At 34.6% G+C, this 20,307-nt stretch overlaps 1 protein-coding gene across 1 annotated transcript in view; it reads left to right on the top strand.

Moving 5' to 3' along the window:
* The window catches only part of LOC123664998 (cytochrome P450 4V2-like), a 28,167-nt gene extending 22,242 nt beyond the window's left edge, over positions 1 to 5,925 (top strand). The window contains exons 13-20 of the mRNA XM_045599361.1: positions 397 to 510; positions 1,955 to 2,140; positions 2,532 to 2,722; positions 2,967 to 3,030; positions 3,840 to 4,026; positions 4,368 to 4,513; positions 4,988 to 5,167; positions 5,521 to 5,925. Coding sequence (XP_045455317.1) covers positions 397 to 510; positions 1,955 to 2,140; positions 2,532 to 2,722; positions 2,967 to 3,030; positions 3,840 to 4,026; positions 4,368 to 4,513; positions 4,988 to 5,167; positions 5,521 to 5,675 — 1,223 coding nt within the window. The 3' untranslated portion in view covers positions 5,676 to 5,925. The remainder of the gene's footprint in view (positions 1 to 396; positions 511 to 1,954; positions 2,141 to 2,531; positions 2,723 to 2,966; positions 3,031 to 3,839; positions 4,027 to 4,367; positions 4,514 to 4,987; positions 5,168 to 5,520) is intronic.
* The last annotated feature ends 14,382 nt before the right edge of the window (positions 5,926 to 20,307 follow it).

Here is a 20,307-nt window from a genome sequence, read left to right as displayed (position 1 = left end):
ATAACGAATCAACTGATAGAGATACGTTGATATATTTTTTATACTAAATACACTTATAGAGAATACATACTTAAATAAAGTTCGTTCAGAGAATCGGCATAGCGATTCAACGGGGAAATGCTGCCAATATTCTGCGCACAATTCCACGCGAACATGATTTATACCAAAACTATCTGTAAATATTTAGTTCTTAAGTAGTGAATTGTAAATGTGTATAATATTTAATAAATTTTTGTTACATCTTTAAGATAGTAATAAATGTATTTATAAACTACACTTAGAGTTGGAATAGGAATCAGAACCATAATCCTTGAAGGAAAGAGCAGTGTAACTACTAACTACAAAATGTGCTAACGGAATAATAAATTAAACTTAACTTTTTTTGTTTATTTACAGTTTTAACCGATCCAGACGACATTTATCACTTGTCCAACACCTGCTTTCAGAAAGATCAATTCAGTTACGACTTCACAAAAGATCTCCTAGGACTTGGTTTACTTTATGCACCAGGTAAGCGTGCTTCTTTTCTCGCGTGGCTACTGCAGAATCGAATATAGCCCACCCCTCTCTTCCATTGGTTGTTGTAAAAGTCGAGTAAGAGAATAGAGCCACTATGAACTTGGAACAGTAGAAGACGATGGGTGGCAGGATAACCATCCACCGGCTGGCTAATATATATCCAGGTCGGATATGGGCGGCGGCGTCTTTAGTACGACCAGCTTTGCGGTCATAAGCCCGCTTGCTTGGCGTGGTAACTATGGTTATTACCCAATGATTTTGACACAAGCACTTTGGTCCTCAGTTCTCGGCAGTTCCACTATTCCAGGCAATCGCCGATGTTGCTTGGATGGGGACTGTGAAGAACCCGGATATTTGTCGCAGTGTAATGAGATAGGCTGATATGATGATGATATGGCGAAACTTGTTTCTTATCTTTACTTTTAGTAAATTAATAATAATAATTTCCTTTATAATAATAATACCTTTAATAAATATAACTTGTTTTTGTTTACAAAAAATTGTATTTAATTTGAACACAGTGTTTACGTCGAATTCCCACTCAAAAAATTATACCTATTGTTTTTATGTTGAACGGAAACCGTTAAAAATAACAACGTACGAGTGCATGAGCATTTTTATGATTGTTTGTTTTTTTTTGCACGTTGATATATTGTAGTTTTTTTTTTTGTTACAAGGCGTATAGTAATAAAATATAATATGTAATGCGGTTAAGTTTTCGAGTTACCTGTGTGATGTTATGATGAAAGGCCAATGTTAGCCTTAATTACATATTCATAACAAGCACATTTTAGCCAGTGTTGTACAGTTATCTGCTTAAAAAAGTTAGAACCGTTCAAAAAACGAGTTGATGAGGCTAAAATTTTAATGATTATATTGTTTTTTTTTTTCTTCTTTATTTAAGGAGTTGTAGTTCATAAAGACTACGCCACTCTATAGGAATATCACCAATGTTACGTACAAGATAATTAATGAAGTCGTCGTCGCATACCAACGTTTACAATCTTGTACAATAGTTTTGCTGGTTTAAGAGAGGATACGCCTAAATTGAATCACAACTCCAAGTTCTATACAATTTTGGGTTATTTGCATCATATCATTTATGATATATTCAGGATTATATTGTTTTTAAAACTTATTTCGTGCTTAGCATTAAATTAAAACACTATAAGAACACTTTTAAGGAACTTATCACGATTTTCATTTTGAAAGTAACGACGATATTACACGAGGATTTATGTATTTCTGATCTAATATTATAAGAATATTTGTAGAACTTGGTCTTCCAAGTTTCTTCGTAATTTAGATACCTATAAAAATATCCAACAATCCTTGTTAGATCACCTAGTAGTGAAACTCTAGCCTTTCTCTTTAATGATAGAATAGTCTTTAGCCCTCGCCACGTGTCTGTGACATATATTATTTTATATTTTAGTACCAACTTGGAGGAGACACCGAAAGATGATAAGCCCAGCCTTTAACCAACTCATACTTGATGGCTTTATGGGTATTTTTAATGCTCAGGGTAAGCGCCTGGTCGAACGGTTAAAACAAGTCGAAGGAAAGGGCCCCTTTGATCATTCACATCACGTCAGACAGACTTTTATGGAAACTATCTGCTGTAAGTTATTTTTTGACCTATACCTATGATGACCTTTATCGATATAGAATCATATTTTACAAGCGGCCGTGTTTTCAAGCTTCTGATAAAAATAGTTCATTAAAGGTTTCAAGAGATGAGAAAAAAAAACTGACAAACATGAAATTCTTATTCTACCTAACTTGACATAAAATAATTTTGTTATAAACGTACTATGATTGCGCTTTATTGTATTACTGTTACAATTGTTTATCGAATTTTACAAACAACTATTTGACTTGTAGTATAAAAGTACAAAACTTTTATTGAAAGGTCCAGTCACTAACTGCTGAATGGCATTAAATTTTTATTCTTACTCTTAAATATATGTGAAGCTTAGAAATAAAAATTTACCTATTTTTACTTTTTTCAGTAACGGCAATAGACGACAAAATCACAGAAGATGTTGCTTTAAATTACGTTAAGGCATTTGAATCATATCTTAATTATAACATACTTAGATTCCAAACTATTTGGCTGTATCCCGATTTTATATACCGTTTTAGTAGTCTCAAAAAGAAACAAGACGCTAGCGTGAAGTTTTTACAAGACACTTGTGATATGGTAAGTACTTACACATTTTTTTTAACTGTTATGCCTTTGACTACTTCTTTAGTAATTAGCATTTCACCCCCGGCTTTTCTCGCGTGGATTACACAATTTTAACTTTTTTGTTTAATACCGTTTAAATATAGCCTATAGCAGTCGCTAGTGAAAGAATTTTAAAATCTGTCTTGTAATTTTGAGTTAATCTTTTACAAACAAACAAATAAACAAATCTTTTAGTAGTAATATTGTAATATTTTAGGTCTTACGAAAGAAAAGAGCTCAGCGAAAATTAAATAGCCTTTCTAATAGCAACAAAGATGCAAGTAAGTAAACACCTTTACAATTTTATGACAGGTAATAAATCAACAATCCAAATCAATGGCTATTCAATAAAAAAATTTGATCGCTATGTAATCTACAACGAGTTTCGAATAAACCGTAATTGAGCGTTAAAAAAAAACCGACTTCAATTATATCGACGAGTAATACAACGTAGATCGACAAAAAATAATCAAGTAACTACGCATTATCAAAGATTACTCAAAAAGTAGTTATCAAATCTCAACAAAATTTATATGTGACTACATGACAAACATCAGCTTTCGATTAAATTAAAAATTATTAAAATCGGTACACCTAGTAAAAAGTTATTGCGGATTTTCAAGAGTTTCCCTCGATTTCTCTGGGATCCCATCATCAGATCCTAGTTTCCTTATCATGGTACTAAACTAGGGATATCTTCTTTCCAACAAAAAAGAATTATCAAAATCGGTACACCCAGTAGAAAGTTATGCGGTATAATACAACGTAGGTCGACGAAAAAAGCGTCAAGTAAAAACGCATTATTAGATATAACTCGAAAAGTAGTTGTTAGATCTCAAATAAATTTAAATGGTACCAATTGGCATACACCACCTTTCGATTAAAATAAAAATTTGTCGAAATCGGTCTACCCGATCAAAAGTTCTGATGTAACATACATAAAAAAAAATACAGTCGAATTGAGAACCTTCTCCTTTTTTGGAAGTCGGTTAAAAATGTAGAATCAACAGTCAAAAATGTTATTGGATTGCTTATTACACTGCTAACTTTTTTCACAACTTAAATATTCCTCATATTTATTTTGAAACAGATCCAAAAGTAAAAGTCTTTATGGACCTAATTTTGGACTACGATGAAGGAACATTGTCGGATCAAGAGATAAGAGATGAAATAAACACTATTATGATGGCTGGTCACGAAACATCCGCAACTGTTACTAATTTTTTTTTACTGTTACTCGGATCATATCCTGATGTTCAGGAACGAGTATACAAAGAGTTCGTATTTATTATAATAATAATAACCATTTCCTACTTCGGTAACCAAACGAGGTCTTTGAAATGCATATTCAATTGAATACCGTACAGTAGTCGAAAAAATAATAATTTAATATACATCATGAAGGATAACTCAAAAATTACTTATCGGATTCCAATGACATGATAGGATTTTTTTTTAATTAAAAAATAATGATCAAAATTAGTACAAAGTAAAAAGTTAGGATGTAGCATACATAAAAAAAAAACAGTTGAATTGAGAACCTCCAACTTTTTTTTTTTTTTTTTATCTTATAATTAAGAACAATTCAGGAAATAATATTTTTATGTAAATATTATAGATTACAAGAAGTGTTAGGAGATAGAGACGTAGAAAAAAGTGATTTGTCCCAACTCGTCTATTTAGAAGCGGTGATCAAGGAAACAATGAGATATTATGTAATGGCGCCCTTCGTTGGTAGATATATCGATCGTGAAGTTAAGCTGAGTAAGTATAAAAATAACTATTTTCTTTTCTTTTTGATACTGCAGAATATAACCTCGTTAAAGTAAGTTAAATTTAGATAATGGAGACGTGATAACTATTGCCAAATAGTTTATTTAACAGAAAGTCTATTTTGTCGTCCTTGAGTCAAATAACCAAGAGCTGCCCTTGAGATAGAGGATAGGGAAAACTAGGGAGACTAGGGATGTTAATTTATTTTCTAGTAACTGAATGTTGGCATCATTTAACATTTTGATTATAAGCTCACAGGCTAACTCTGTTTGAAATGTGTTTAACAGTATGGAGTTATATCTAACCAAATTTTCGTGAGGTTTCTGTTTCAGACACTAGTTCCCTTCTTGGTTTATTTATTTTAGCGTGAAAATTTTTGTCTACTAATTGTTGAAGGATTGTTTATTTAAAAGATATCACATGGAAAATTCTAATTAGTCTTAACTTGTTTTACCTTTATCGCAGAAAATTGTACTCTGAAACCAGGAAATAATTGCTTTATATTGCTGTACGGGGTGCATAGGAGTCCCCTGTGGGGACCGGACGTAGAGGAATTCAGACCAGAGAGATGGTTAGATCCAGCAACAATACCAAAAAATGTGAATGCTTTCGTCAGTTTCAGCATTGGAAAGAGAAACTGCATAGGTATATCAAATATTTTTCAAGCATATAGTGACTTTGGGCTACTGTTTAACAATACTTTTAAATATAATTTGACAATTTTTTCGCTCATTTGCATGGCCATAGCACGTCGTCCGCGTGTATCATTGTGTATGCTTATATTCCCCAAATATACCCTATGTCACTCAGAGATAACGTAGCATTCTATTGGTAAAACACTTTTTTTTTTCAATGTAGTCCAGAAGTTTTTGAGCATATCCGATACAAAAAATTAAATCTTTCTTTTTATAGCTTTAGTATTGATTAATGGTCGTTAAATTAATGGAACATGTCTGATTTAAACTCTTTTTTTCAACTGACTGTTGTCTATTTTCCAGGTAAAACATATGCCATGATGTCGATGAAAACACTACTGTGCCACTTACTTCGTCGATACAAAATACACGCCGATGATTCAAATATAGTACTTAAGCTAGATGTATTGCTGAAACCTGTATCAGGACATTTTATTTCTATCGAAGACAGGTTATAATGGAATTATACTTAGAATTGTAATTAAATGAGCAGTTGAAATCGCAGCTACGTTCGGATATAAATTGACAATTTTTACATATTTACAATTTTGTATAACACATTTATGGTTTACTTTTTTGGGGAAGAACTACTAGACTGCTCGCAGCGTTCGCTTTGGATCACGCTTTACGGAATAGTCGTACGCAAAAGAGACTTCCTTTTAGTCTCCTTAAGCCATTTTTCGGTAATTTCAGTAATACAAATTAATTTCAGTAATTCAAAATCAAAGACAATTATTTTAGTCTTATTGACTTCAAAAACACCTTCAAATCGTCATATTAGAAATTGAAATTTCAATTATCTTTGAAAGTGAAGATATTATCCATTCGGAATGTAAAATCTGCAGAGAAGAACCGGCAAGAGACTCTACAGTGATCTTTTTATAAAAATAAACTGTGTACGAATACAAAATATGTCTTTATCATTTATGTAATTTTGTTCTGAATAATAAATTATTTTTAATACAAACTTTAAATTTATTCTCAGACAGAGGATTTTGTTATACTCTTTAATCCACAAAGAAAATGTTTACTTTTGCGCTGTCAGAAATTTCGAGTCACAATTTTGTTATTCCTTCTCTTGTTTATATTGCGATTATTGCTATTTATATCAAAACAATGTTCTTGTGTATATACATAATATTACTACAAATTTACTATAAGACTCAAAGCCTAAGATCATATATACCACGAGTAGCCCTTGAAAAAAATTGCAAAATAAATACAGGCTCAATATCTGTTGCATTAACTCACAGCAACGGACCGTAAGACATAACACTATAGAAGTAGCTAAAATATATTAAACGCGCCATAGGAACGTCGGTCAGCTGTCGAACTTTTCTAACTGCGAATGCTGCGGAGCTGAGTTTATTATTCAAGAATGACAAATGGGAACTTCATTAAAGCTATGAATCCAAATGTATCCCTAAGAAAACTGTAGTCTTACTGACACTAAGAGTCTCGTTGTTTATTTCCAAATTATAATTCGGATGCTCAACATAGGGCAACGCAAACACAACATATTTGGTTTACTTGGCGTTCAAAATTAAGTTATTTGTCTAATTCAAATATGCTTGACAAGAGCAAGAACGTCGATGGTGGCTAGAGCTTTTTTTTGCTTTCATTTAGGGAACCGTGGCAGAAAAACTTACCTGAACTCTTGAGGAATCATCCTGGAACCTTGGAAGTCGCAAATAACCATCCCTATTTTAAAAACAGGAAAGACCTCTTTGAACTTGAACTATTACCAGCCGTTTGCTGTATTACTTTGGCCAAAATTACCAAGCATATTTTAAAAACCGATAGTGGAATGAAGGGAAATTATGTCTCACTTCCAGTTTGGTTTCCTCAAGGGTATCAGAACCATTGATAGTTTCAGCACGACACTAAGGGAGAATATTGAGCAGCTACCTATTTAAATGTAGTTTCTGCAAATTACAATGTCATTCTCCCAGTACTCTGGTAGAAAATGCAACAGTTGAGTCAAGAATTTTCATTTCATGTGTAATAATACTGATTAATAACTTTGAGACATCATCTTTATGATCTTCCCCCCAGACTTGTCTGGAAGGGCTCAGTCCTCAGTTCCTTACTATACAGCATTTACACTCATGGCCTCGAATTGTCTGCCAATAGTTTTTGTAACATATTGCAGTATGTTACAAAAACCTTTACTTAGTCGCTATAATATCGTTACTGATTTAGTGCTATATTTCTCTTACACTCTCTCGTTTATATTCATAATATCTATTAGCTGTTTATTTTATATAATATGTAGATATGTTTATGTATGCATACGTAGTTTCATACCTGCAAGTATGTCTATTTAAGTGTATATAGTTATATATGTGCTTACATATATTATTTTAAAGTACACCTCTATGCCACTTTATTTTTATTTATGTCCTTTTTCTAAAGGTTGAGAAGAGAGAAGAGGTCGATCACGATAAGACCGTCTTTTGTACATTTCCTTTTTTTGTTATTTTTTTTGGCATATTTTATGTTACATGTATTGTTACTGGCTGTACATTAGTATATATAGTAAGAAAACACCTTAAATCAAAAATATAAAACTAGCGAGCCGAGTACCGAGGTCGAGTACCTCGGTAGACTAGTAAGTGCTGGTTAGGTACGACCAAGCGCCAGAAAGGTTGAGGCCCTAAAGAATTCTTCTGCACCTAAAAATGTGAAACAAGTCAGACAGTTTCTTGAGCTCGGCGCCGCTATTTCGTAGCTACATATCGGGCTATTTTCGTAGGTACATATCTGGTTACGCCACTAAAACAGCATGTATTGCTCTACTAACTAGAAAGGGGGTTCAGTTCAACTGGGGTCCCGAACAGGAACAAGTTCGTCAAGACTTGATAAGATGCTTGACAAGTGAACCTGTTCTCACTATCTTTAGACCTGAACTGCCCACTGAAGTCCATACCGACGCGAGCAGTGCAGGCTATGGGGCTGTACTTATGCAGACACATCCGGATGGCATTAGGCATGTAGTAGCGTACTTCAGTAAGGTCACACAAGGAGCCGAAAGTAAATACCACAGCTACGAGCTGGAAACGTTAGCGGTTGTTAAGGCCTTGCAGCACTTCCGCCATTACTTAGTAGGCATCCAGTTTAGGGTTATAACTGACTGCAATGCCCTCAAATCGACCCAAAGCAAGAAGGATCTTCTCCCTCGTGTGGCCCGCTGGTGGATATACCTGCAGGATTTCCACTTCACCATGGAGTACCGTAAAGGAGTCATGCTACAACATGCCGACTACCTTAGCAGAAACCCGGTAGCGACAGTTAACCATGTATCTAGCCCGCGTCATTGGGCACAAATCGCGCAAGCGGCCGATTGCGAAACCGATGATATGATGCAAAAGGAAGGTCAATTAGATTCGGATCGCTACGACATACGAAATGAATATTGTACTACAAATATACACCTGTTAGCGAAGAACCACGCCTTCTGTGCCATATTCCGAAGGGTCATCGTTTAAGCTTATTGCGTGTCTTTCATGACGAGCATCAACACATTAGTGCTGATAAAACCTTGCATCTTATCCTGAAACATTTTTGGTTTCCTAATCTTCGCCAATTTGTAAGGATATACGTTTTACATTGCTTGGTCTGTATATAAAGAAAGCGGGTATCAAGAGCTCCACTTCAAAACATATCGTCCTGCCCAAAGCCCAGTAATCCATTCGACACCGTACATATAGACACGCTTGGGCCATTACCAGTTTCTGAGGGTTACAAATTCGTGCTAATATTAATAGACTCCTTTACCAAGTTCGGTTTATTATACCCGATGTATCGTCAAGATGCCAGTGAACTCCAAAAGGCAATAACACAGGCTATCTCACTGTTTGGCGTCCCAAAGCTGCTAGTCACCGATCGAAGCCGAATGTTCGAAGCCGGAAGTTTCATCCAATGGGTATCTGAACTTGGGGCTGATTTGCATTACATTACCCCAGAAATGCACAACTCAAACGGACAAGTGGAAAGGTACGTGCGGACGGTCCTAAATATATTACGCGTCGAAACAAGCCATCGAAGTGCCTCCTGGTCTGAATCTCTCTGGAAGCTCCAGTTGATCCTGAATATTACAAAGCAGAAGACCACCCGAACTTCCCCAATAAGCTTAATGATAGGTACCGAAGCCACGACTCCATTCATATGCTCTCTGGTACGAGATGTTGCCGTCAGTAACCCCATGAACAACCGAGAAGCTCTGAGAGAAGTCAACAGGAACCGTGCCGCTGAACTTCTTCTTTTAGTAAACCAGTCGAGACATAAGCCACGGACATACGCTGTTGACGATCTAGCCTTCGTCATAAAATACTCGCAATCGACAGGCAAGCTGGATCCTGGAATGCGAGGGCCTTATCGAGTCACTAAGGTTTTACCAAACGGGCGTTATGAATTGAAGTTACTCAGCGGTAGCAAGGGAAAATCAACTCAAGCAGCTGCCCAATACATGATACCATGTAGAGGCGAATGGTACCCCGAGACTTGTGCCTTTTTCGATGGTAAGGTTCTCAAACTCTTTAATTGCTTTGCTGTGTCGTTGTTTTAGTAATTGTTTTCAGAAGCGGTTGTGAGAAGTGACGCTTGACGTTACTTACCGAGATGCATAAGGCATCTCGTGGAGCTGCTGCTCTGTGGGGGGCCTGACTGCACCCTCACCGATCACCACCGGCGTTAGTCGCCACTGACGTTAGTCGCACCGGCGTATGTCGCCACTGACGTTAGGCGTCAATCGCGTTAGTCGCACCGGCGTTAGTCGTCTCCGACGTTAGTCGTCAATTGCGTTAGTCGCCACTGACGTTAATCGTCAATTGCGTTAGTCGCACTTGCGTTAAGCGCCCACCAATGGTAATATACGGTGAGGATGTGAAATGGTCGGGACGCCGACGATTTTACATCTTTACTTTCGTTATTCACTGTTATTGTTGTGTCTGTCTCGCTTCATTGCTTTATTAATGTGATTTTGACATTTGGACTCCAAGCTGATACAAACAATATCTTTCAGATGACAACAATGATACTTTGACACCAGAAAGTGAGCATGACAGTGACCAGAGCGCCCTAGCTGGACCGTCTATGCCTATTCTTGAAGACGAGGATCAGGAAAGTTACCAAGCAAGTGAGACTTCCTTAGAAGGACCTTTAAGGAATGTGGTCGAGAACGAACCAGAGTCAGGAGAGGCCGAGTAAGAAAACACCTTAAATCAAAAATATAAAACTATTGTCAGTTTTATTTGTCGGTTGTCGCTCGACGAGGCAACATCACTCAAGTACTTTAAGTGTCAGTGTTTAAGTGTGTAGTTGTAAGGCGAATACTCTGTAAGTTAATTTTTGTTATTTGTTGTTCACTGGTGATTATTTTGTTCCATGTGCTAGCTTTTATGTTTGTTTATTAGAATAAAAAACTGATTGTCACTTTAATAATTGTCATATATGTTTTTTTTTTATAAATTTCAAACCTAGAACCTAAATATATGTATTGTATTGCATTGTATGTTGATAATATTGTTTTTTATGAAAAGTCTAGTTCAGCACAAAAGAGTATAAGCAGTATAAGCATGGGTCAGATGCCCCTGGGGAAATTTATGTCAAAATTTTGATAACGTAATCACCGTCTTAAGAGGAACATTGTCCTAAGTTGCCACACGTCGGAACGCGCTAGTTTTTCAAAAAAAAAAATATTTTTTCAAATTTTGAAAATATTTTTTTTCTCTTGCAATATAATATTTGTAATTTTTCTACCAATCGCTAGATACACTAAAGAAGCATTAAATAAGATACTTTTGAAGTCTTCTCAGTAATTGATATATAGGAATATCACAATTACAAAATTTTAAAATTTTTAATCTCACGTATTTTAAGAGACACTCTCACGATTTTATTTTATAAATAGTCTTTACTACGCTCTATAACATATATTTTTTTTAAATTTTCTCCAGGGTAGATCAGTGTTAAAAAATATTATTACTCTCCTCATATGAATAATTGAGCATCTGAGTAATACTGCTTTTATTTTTTAAATGTAATTTTAATAATAAGAACAGTAATAATAATAAATAATAATAATTATTATAAATAATAATAATAATAACCTAACCCTAACCCCCGGCCGTTTGATCTCCCTGGCGGGGCGTATCTCTCTAAGAACTAACTATAAGTAAATTCACTATATATATTTTTTATATAAGTATTTATTATAATATATGTATCTATTATATATTAAGCGGGCGAAGTGACATTCAGTCACATAATAATAATAATTAATCTTCGTCACTGTAACTTCGTAACTGTCGTTCGTGTGTGTTTTAAAATATGTTTTGTAGCATATATTTTTAATAGCACGTAGTTTCGTTCCTGCTGATGTATAATAGCTCAGTTATGCATTAGCGTTGCTATTTACTTTTTCTAGGCGACTGATTTAATTTTTTGGAATACCCTCGTATCGTATTACGTTGCGGTGCACCTTAGGGGGTAGTTGTGTCGCGACGCACTGGGTTTGCTGTATATAAGCCTCAGGGCGAGTGTTTGCGGTCTCTTTGCTCTTTTCTTTTTTGGGTTGGTTTCTCTCGCCGTCTTAAGATCTGAGTGCAATTTATTGTGGGTGAGTCATTGTAGTTCTTTTGGTATAAGCTTGGCTTTAGTGTAAGTTGATTTTGAGAGTTTTGAAAAAAGATTAAGTTTCTGTAGGATTTTTTTACTCTCTCTCTTGTGTCTCGTGTTGGGAATTGTGGGTGACTCTCTGGCCCAGCAAGCAATTTTTTAACACGTAGCAGTTTTTAGCCGCAGTTGGAGAAAAAAGCAGTTTAATAGCTCTCATCGGCAAATAATGTACTTTCCTTCCTTTTTATTTTGGTTGCAGTCTAAACTACTTTTGCAGAAGGTAAGAATAAGAATAAATAACATTACGTAATTTATAAATCTTGACATCTATAATAATAGGTAATATTAAGAGAAAAAAATGTATTTTTGATTATTTGTAATGAATAAACTTAAAAACTACAAGACCGACTTCGAAAACCCTTTCACCAAGGGAATGCCACGTTTTCATATTTTGACAGAAGAAAACGAAAGATCTAAAATCGTGTTATCCACGCGAGCTAAGCCGCGAGCGGAAAAGTAGTTTAATATAATAATTGTGTTTGCTTGGAAAGGAAAAAAAAAACGAATTCAATTACACGGACCATTAACACAACGTAGGTAGACGCAACAATAGTCAAGTAAATATGCGTTATTAAAGATTACTCAAAAAGTTCAAATTTAAATTGAACCACAACACATGCATCAGCTTTCAATCAAAATAAAAATCATTAAATACAGTACACCCAGTAAAAAGTTATGAGATATAATATAATGTAACATCAGCATCATTCTATTACTAAAACATTCTATTACACTTATTGAGATATAGGCAATTTATTCGAGCTTATAAAATTTTATTACTGACTTACACATTTGATGTCACACACCGTTTTGCCATGAAAGTTGCATATGTTATGAATCAAGATCCCACTCAGTTTGAAAAACGCGCAATATGATAGGGCCGTATGATAACAACTATAGAAACAATCAAAAGCGATTGGGCATTATTATAAAACTCGTGACCTGTGGGTTCAATATAATTAAATCTACGTTTTATTAATGTACTATTTTTATTTCGATACTTAATGAGAAATAATTAAAAATGACATTTTTTTGGTATTTTGTTAATGGCGGATATAACGGCTTATGTAATTAACAAGCTGTGCCCGCGACTTCGTCCGCGTGAAATTAAAAAAAATATGTTGTTCAGGTCACAGAGCTATAAAATAAATAAATTTCTAAACTAAAAGTAGGCTGAGTTACTGTTTATTACATTAGCTATCTGCCTGTGAAAGTCTCATCAAAATCAGTCCAGCCGTTTCGTCATCGTTCAGAGACTAGGCGGAACAAACAGACAGACAGAACGTAACGATGTATATGTAACGTTCGTGTATACATCCATATGCATTTAGTAAAAAGCTGTTATTTTGATATTAGAAACAGACACTACAATTTTATTTATTTGTATAGAAAACCATCATTGATACCCCTCCAGCGCAGGGGTACCGAAGAGGTTATGTCAGACTCCTACTGGTTAAAAACCACCACGTGTGAGTAGACCTCCACCAGGGTAGGGGCGAGATGGGGTCGCGCTAGCATTCACCACCTCGCCCCGGTGGTAGGTCCGAATGAAACATACGGGCCCCGGCATCTAGAAGGGCTCCCCCATAAGGCCACCCCTCCCGACGTGTGGGGTTCAAGCTGGCTGAAGGTCCCCCGACCCCCTGCTAACCACCTCACTTAAGGGACGATCAACCGGACCAGTCTACCATCGGAAGAATGGTGAAACAAGATCCAGGAGTGTGCCACCTCTGGGAGGCCAGGCAAGCCCGACCTCCATCACCAGATCGCACCGAACAAACGAGCAAGCTCCAGGGAGCCCAGCGTAACACGGCCGCTACGCGCTTTCGCATCACAGGGCGAGCTAGCTAATTGAGTGAGCTGGCGCAGCGGCCTGAAGCCACCGGTCAAAAAGAAAGATCCCGACCGCGCACCGATCTTTGTTCAGTTCACTGTCTTTTACGCCTCGAGGAAGTGTCCGATCTGGAATATCCTATTGAATGTCCTCGTGAGCGTTGCGAGGTATCCGGTAGGCAGCTGCATCAGCTTGGCATTAGTGATCCTGTCCGGTCCCGGCGCCTGTCCCTGGGGCAAGCCGTCAACTGCCCTTCGTAGTTCGGACTGGGAGATGAGATCGTCTCACTGGAGCATCGGAGTAGGGCCAGCCAGGAATCGCTCCACGATTTCGTTTTAGTCTGTAGTATTCGGGCGATTTGGGAAGAACTACTTCTTCCCAAATCATCCGAATACGACATCTTGAGGTTATAATATGAATACGAATTTTCCAAACAGTTTCTTTTACACTTTTTCCTTTCCTGAATATTAAATATCTGGTCTTGATGAGTTGCTTTCTTCAATATTACTCTGATATAAGCTTCGAACATTGAATTTAGCTGTTGGCGATATTTCGGATATTCGTGAACATCGAATTTGTGAAGCACATAACATTTGTCTCTTTAATTCACGACTTATTTCACGTATTTCGACGTTATATAGTCTTTTTCACTTCAATTTACAAATTTTTATAGTAAAAAACACAGCTATATAGCAGAACCGACGTACAACGTGGGGTGACGAAGAAAACAGTCAAGTAAATACGCATTATTAGATATAACCCAAAAAGTATATCTCCTCTTTTTTAACCGACTTCCAAAAAAGGATGTGGTTCTCAATTCGACTGTATTTTTTTTTATGTATGGTAACATCAGAACTTTTGATCGGGTGGACCGATTTCGACAATTTTTTTTTAATCGAAAGGTGGTGTGTGTCAATTGGTCCCATTTAAATTTATTTGAGATCTAACTACTACTTTTACTATCTACTATCTACTACTTTTCGAGTTATATCTAATAATGCGTTTTTACTTGACGCTTTTTTCGTCGACCTACGTTGTATTATACCGCATAACTTTCTACTGGATATACCGATTTTGTTAATTCTTTTTTTGTTGAAAAGGAGATATCCCTAGTTTGGTACCATGATAGGGAAAAACTAGGATCTGATGATGGAATCCCAGAGAAATCGAGAAAAACTCTCGAAAATCCGCAATAACTTTTTACTGGGTGTAAAGATTTTGATAATTTTTAATTTAATCAAAAGTTGATGTTTATAATGTGGTCACATATAAATTTAATCGAGATCTGATAAGTACTTTTTTCTATGATTCTGGTTTTAATCGAAAACTTATGCTGTTCTTGTTGTGCCAGTTAAATTTGATTAAGGTCTAATAATTACTTTTTGAGTAATCTTTGATAACGAGCATTTACGTAACAATTTTTTTTTATTGTTTAATTTACACGTATATTCACAACATTCATATTAATATTCGTGTTATTTTAATACAATCGCGGTTACCAATTATATTTGCATAAAACATAAAAAACAATAAATATTCATTCTCACAATTAAAATCGTATTTAATTATAAAAACGGTAGGTCTGTTTGTTCACAGTTTCTTATGACACAATTATGTATTTTGTCAAAAAAATACTCAATTATGACAAAGACAGATTAAATTTTTTATTAACAACTTAAAATCTATTTTTTTTTTAATATTTATATAAATAATATCATGTTAGGTCATTTAAATATATATTTGCGTATTTCTCACATTTGTATTTAAAAAGCCACGTTAGCGTAATGCTTTCATTTGTATTATTATAGCACTTATATATACACACACACTCACACACTCATATATGCGTACCATATATATATATATTGGTACTAATATATATAGTGTTTTAATTTTAATACAATTAGTATTTAAATTACATTCCTATATTATGTACTAAGTAAAAAATTTATGAAGTCATTTCATTTAAAACAACGATCGAGTTAAAGTATAAGCTCGTATTATCCATTTGTGCTATAATCGGTTTTTTTAAATTACTAAAATTATAATTAAAAATTTGGTACACAAAGGTAAGAAAAAAACTTTATCCGCCACGCTTCCAAAAATACAATTTTCCATTCCTACTAATTAGTTCACATCGTAAATGAAATATTTTTATAATTATACAATAATAAGTAACAATGTTTCTCATAATCTAGTGTTAATACAATAACAAATTTAAAATAGTCACATTTTTATATTTACAATTTGGTCATATCACATGGAGTTTTATCCAATGTCGGAGCATTAGACAAAGACAAATTTCAAAATACTATTTATACATCCACTTAATTTAAAAAAATCTGAACCGATCTACTTTGTGTTTTGGTGTTGACGTGGATATTACTACGGATAAGAAGCGAATCTAAATAACACCGTCTTTAGATTCTTCTAAGAGTTTCTTCAGATCTTGTTGGTATGAAAGTTAATTTAGTGATTAATTTTAATTATATTTTTTTTAATACTTAAATTTTTAAATTATTAAATGAAGTAGTTACTATTGTTGACTGATCTGTTTGTCCCAATTTAAAGTTTAATAATAATATTGTAATAAGCTAGTTTTCGGATGACATTGTCATGTCCCATAAGATTTTTCCCAAATGATTAAATTATGTACTTGTAAAATAGTACGGAAATAGTTAACAAGATAAGATATTATATTGACTTGTAACACACATAATGATATTATGTAGGTATCTAGCTATAATGCTATTAGACAAGTTTTATGCTGCAATTTGGAATACGCTTTTAGTTCTGATGAAAATAAAAATAAATAATTTTTATAATTGAAAAATTTCAACATTTGTTATAATTGAAAATGGCCGCCGCAACAAATAGGTGGAATACATATTTTTGTACAACCTATCCCTCCTAATTATGGATATCAATAGTGAAATGGATATGGATTTAAATTATTGCATGTTGGTTCAGTTTCAACGAAAATGCATTCTTATAATGAGCATGACTTGATTCTACAACAAGAAGCGTCCACACAGCATATGTCCTCAATGTTCAATAGCTAGCTAGACTTATGATTTTTACTTCGTATTCACGTTCAATAATGACATCAAATGACGTGCAGATTAGCTTCATTTAACAGATCTCTTTTACGTTTAATTTGAGACGGCCCATTTAAAGTTTACTATAACGTGGCAACTAATAATAAGAAAAAAATTAAATTATTACCAAATATTTAAAAAATTTATTCCAATACACTGAAAACAAACTTTGTAGTAGTCAAACACATCATTTTATTGAATTTTACAATTTTATATATAATATGTAAGCTTATCGCGAAATTTTTCCTATGTTTTTAAAATTATATAAAATGAATGTAGAGTCATTTGTCGCCACCCAAACAACAAAGCAGAATTTAGCCGACCTTGCCGACCGACCTTCATAAATTTTCTTTTATAGTTCTGATAATAACAAACACAACAAAAAAAAAGAATTATCGAATTGGGTACCGTCGTTAGGAAGTTATGGGCGTAAATACATTACGGCGAATCATTTTTATTGAGATATATGAAAAAAAAAACAATGAGTTTTAAATAAAAATTTATTTAATATTATATATAATGTTTCAGATATAATAATGCTGAGTTTACTGATATTAATCGCTTCATGTGTTGCTTATTGGCTGTGGTATACCAGGCGACAACCAGACGAACCACCGATGCTGCCAGGGGCTCTACCATTTATAGGACATTCGCATTTATTATTTGGAAATACTGAAAGTAAGTATTTTTTTAAATTATTTCTCTTTTAAGAAGCAAGATCACACAGCGAGGTTGCTTTCTGGTCCTATTTTAAGCAGCTGATACTGCTATTGATATGTGATTCTAAGTAGGAAATTCTAACTGCATTCACTGTCAATCAGAAGTGTTTATTGCCAACTCTACCTAATTCGCATATTTGTTTTAAACTCACTTTTATTATTTTTCCTCATACAGTAAGCAACTTGTAACCACTGTTGAACAATTTTTCGGCAACGCACCCGTAACTCTTCTAATATTACAAATATCCATGAACAGCAGTAACCGTTTAACAATAGGCGGTGCTGGTCTCAATTCTTCAAACTTGACTTCCATCAATTAAGTTATCCCTAATAATGTTAGTATGACTATAGTTGTTGTTATATTTTTAAGTCTTTTTTTTTTGTTTTTGAACTAACCATTGTCTCATTCGTAAGCTTAGCTTAACACGTGCTTTGTAGATTTCATGAGAATTTTTTGTACTAACGTTTTTGCGTGTCATTGTTCGATTATCAATTCAATTGTGAGCTAGCTAATCTTAAAATCCAAAACAATTATTATATATAAACAACTAGCTAACCCCGCAAACGTTGTTTTGCCATAACACAAAATTTCAAATATTTTTCTCAATTTGATCGCATCACCAACTGTCGGGACAAACTGAAATTAAAATAGAATAATATTTAATATTTGATGCTGCGATGGTAGCGCAGTCTACCGGATCCAATGTAAAACATTCCAAAATTAACAACTATTTATAAATGAAAAATTAGTTAAATAAATATTTTATCTCTTGTAGCAAACTTATAAAATATTTACATTAATCTTACATATTTCAACATACAAACTTTCATCCTCTATTCCCTATTGTTATTTTACACCCTTAAGGATAAAACTTTTACACAATTTCAATGGCATAATTTATTTATATCGATTCAGCCTAAAAAATGTTTCAACCCTCTCGTTCAATCCGCTCTAAAAATGTTGATACTTCCATACAACTTTTCATCCCCAGCTTTCAACCCCTTATATCCCTTTTTTGGCATTAAAAAGTAGCCTAAGTCCTTTCTCAGCTCTAGACTATCTGTGTACCAAATTTCATTATTTGGACAACTATTCACCATCTATAGATCATACATTTTATATTTCAAGTTTTTTACTTCAAAAACATAGGACTTTCATATAAACTTCAAACTTCGGTTTTATCCCCTTAAGTGTCGAGTTTCCTAAAATCCGTTCTTAGCTGATGTCTACGCCCTATAAAGAACCTATCTGCCAAATTTCAAGTTTGTAGGTGTTATAGTTTCGGAGATTGCGTGATCAGTTAGTCAACCTACGATCCCCCGTTTTAACCCCAAAAAGGAGTTGATTTCTAAAGATACATTATTTGGACACCTTTTCACCATCTATAGAGCTTACACTTTAAATTTCAAGTCTCTTACTTTAAAAACATAGGACTTTCATACAAACTTCCAACCCCCGTTTTACCCCCTTAGGGGTCGAGTTTCGTAAAATCTGTTCTTAGTGGATGCCTACGTCTTATAATAAGCCTACCTGCTAAATTTCAAGTTTGTAGGTGTTATAGTTTCGGAGATTTCGTGATGAATGAGTCAACCTACCATCCCCCGTTTTAACCCCAAAAGGGAGTTGATTTCTAAAGATACATTATTTGGACATCTTCTCACCATCTATAGATCATACATTTGGAATTTCAAGTCTCTTACTTCTAAGACATAGGACTTTCATACAAATTTCCAACCCACGTTTTACCCCCTTAGGGGTCGAGTTTTGTAAAATCCATTCTTAGCCGTAGTTTACGGCTTATAAGGATCCATCCTCGACACTTAAACGCTGTAGTAACACCAATCACGCACATGTGACGAAGACCACATAGAATCAGAGTTAGCACACGTTAAAGAGGTCCTACAGCGGAATGGATATAACGTTCAAAACACAACTACAAAGGACAATAAAATAATAATTAAAAAAAAAAAAAAAAAACCCGCCTGCGTGAAGAACAACTAATAGAAAATTAACTGAAAAAGCTGGAACAAGATAAAAATTCAATATGCACACAAAGTCAGCGAAATAAATAGAAACAATATCAAACATTTTGTGCTGTACATTTAAAATATATTAATACGGTTGTCCTTCGAAACTTTATGCAACGTCGTACATAACATGCAGTCGGAGACATGCACAAAGAGAGAATGATTTGACTTATCCTTCAATTTCATGCCTCTCTCATGTCTGTGTTCGGGTGTTGTAATCTCTATAGTTTACAATTTTCTTTATTTTTCCCTTGAAGACAATCATGGTTATGAACAATCAAATTTTCTACTACAAAGTGTTCAATTTCTGGAGACTTAATAATCAATAGTATTGTTTTACTTGCGTTGAGCACTAAACCAGAGTTATGGCACCATCGTGTTAGGGCATCCAGGTTGACTTGTAATGTGTTTAGAGTGGCTTCGAGATTCCTGTTAGCAATTAAAAGACATGAATCATCCGCGAACTGGTAACACATACTGTCATGTCGTTGACGTAAAATAAAAAGAAAAGTGGGCCCAACACGAAGCCCCGAGCTGTACCCTCAGTCACAGACAAACGTCTACTGCATATATTAATTACTTCAACAGTAAAGGTTCTATTTTCAAAGTAATATTTGCACCAGGTCAGTAGTGGGCCACACACTCCACAGTCATATAATCTGTCAACCAGCTGCCGATGCACCAATGTATCAAAGGCACGGGAGAAATCAATAAAGAGAGCTAGGATATTTTT

This window comes from Melitaea cinxia, chromosome 23, assembly GCF_905220565.1.
Source record: "Melitaea cinxia chromosome 23, ilMelCinx1.1, whole genome shotgun sequence".
Lineage (NCBI taxonomy): Eukaryota > Metazoa > Arthropoda > Insecta > Lepidoptera > Nymphalidae > Melitaea > Melitaea cinxia.
The sequence above is the reverse complement of the archived record's forward strand: the minus strand, read 5'-3'. Positions and strand labels throughout refer to the sequence as shown.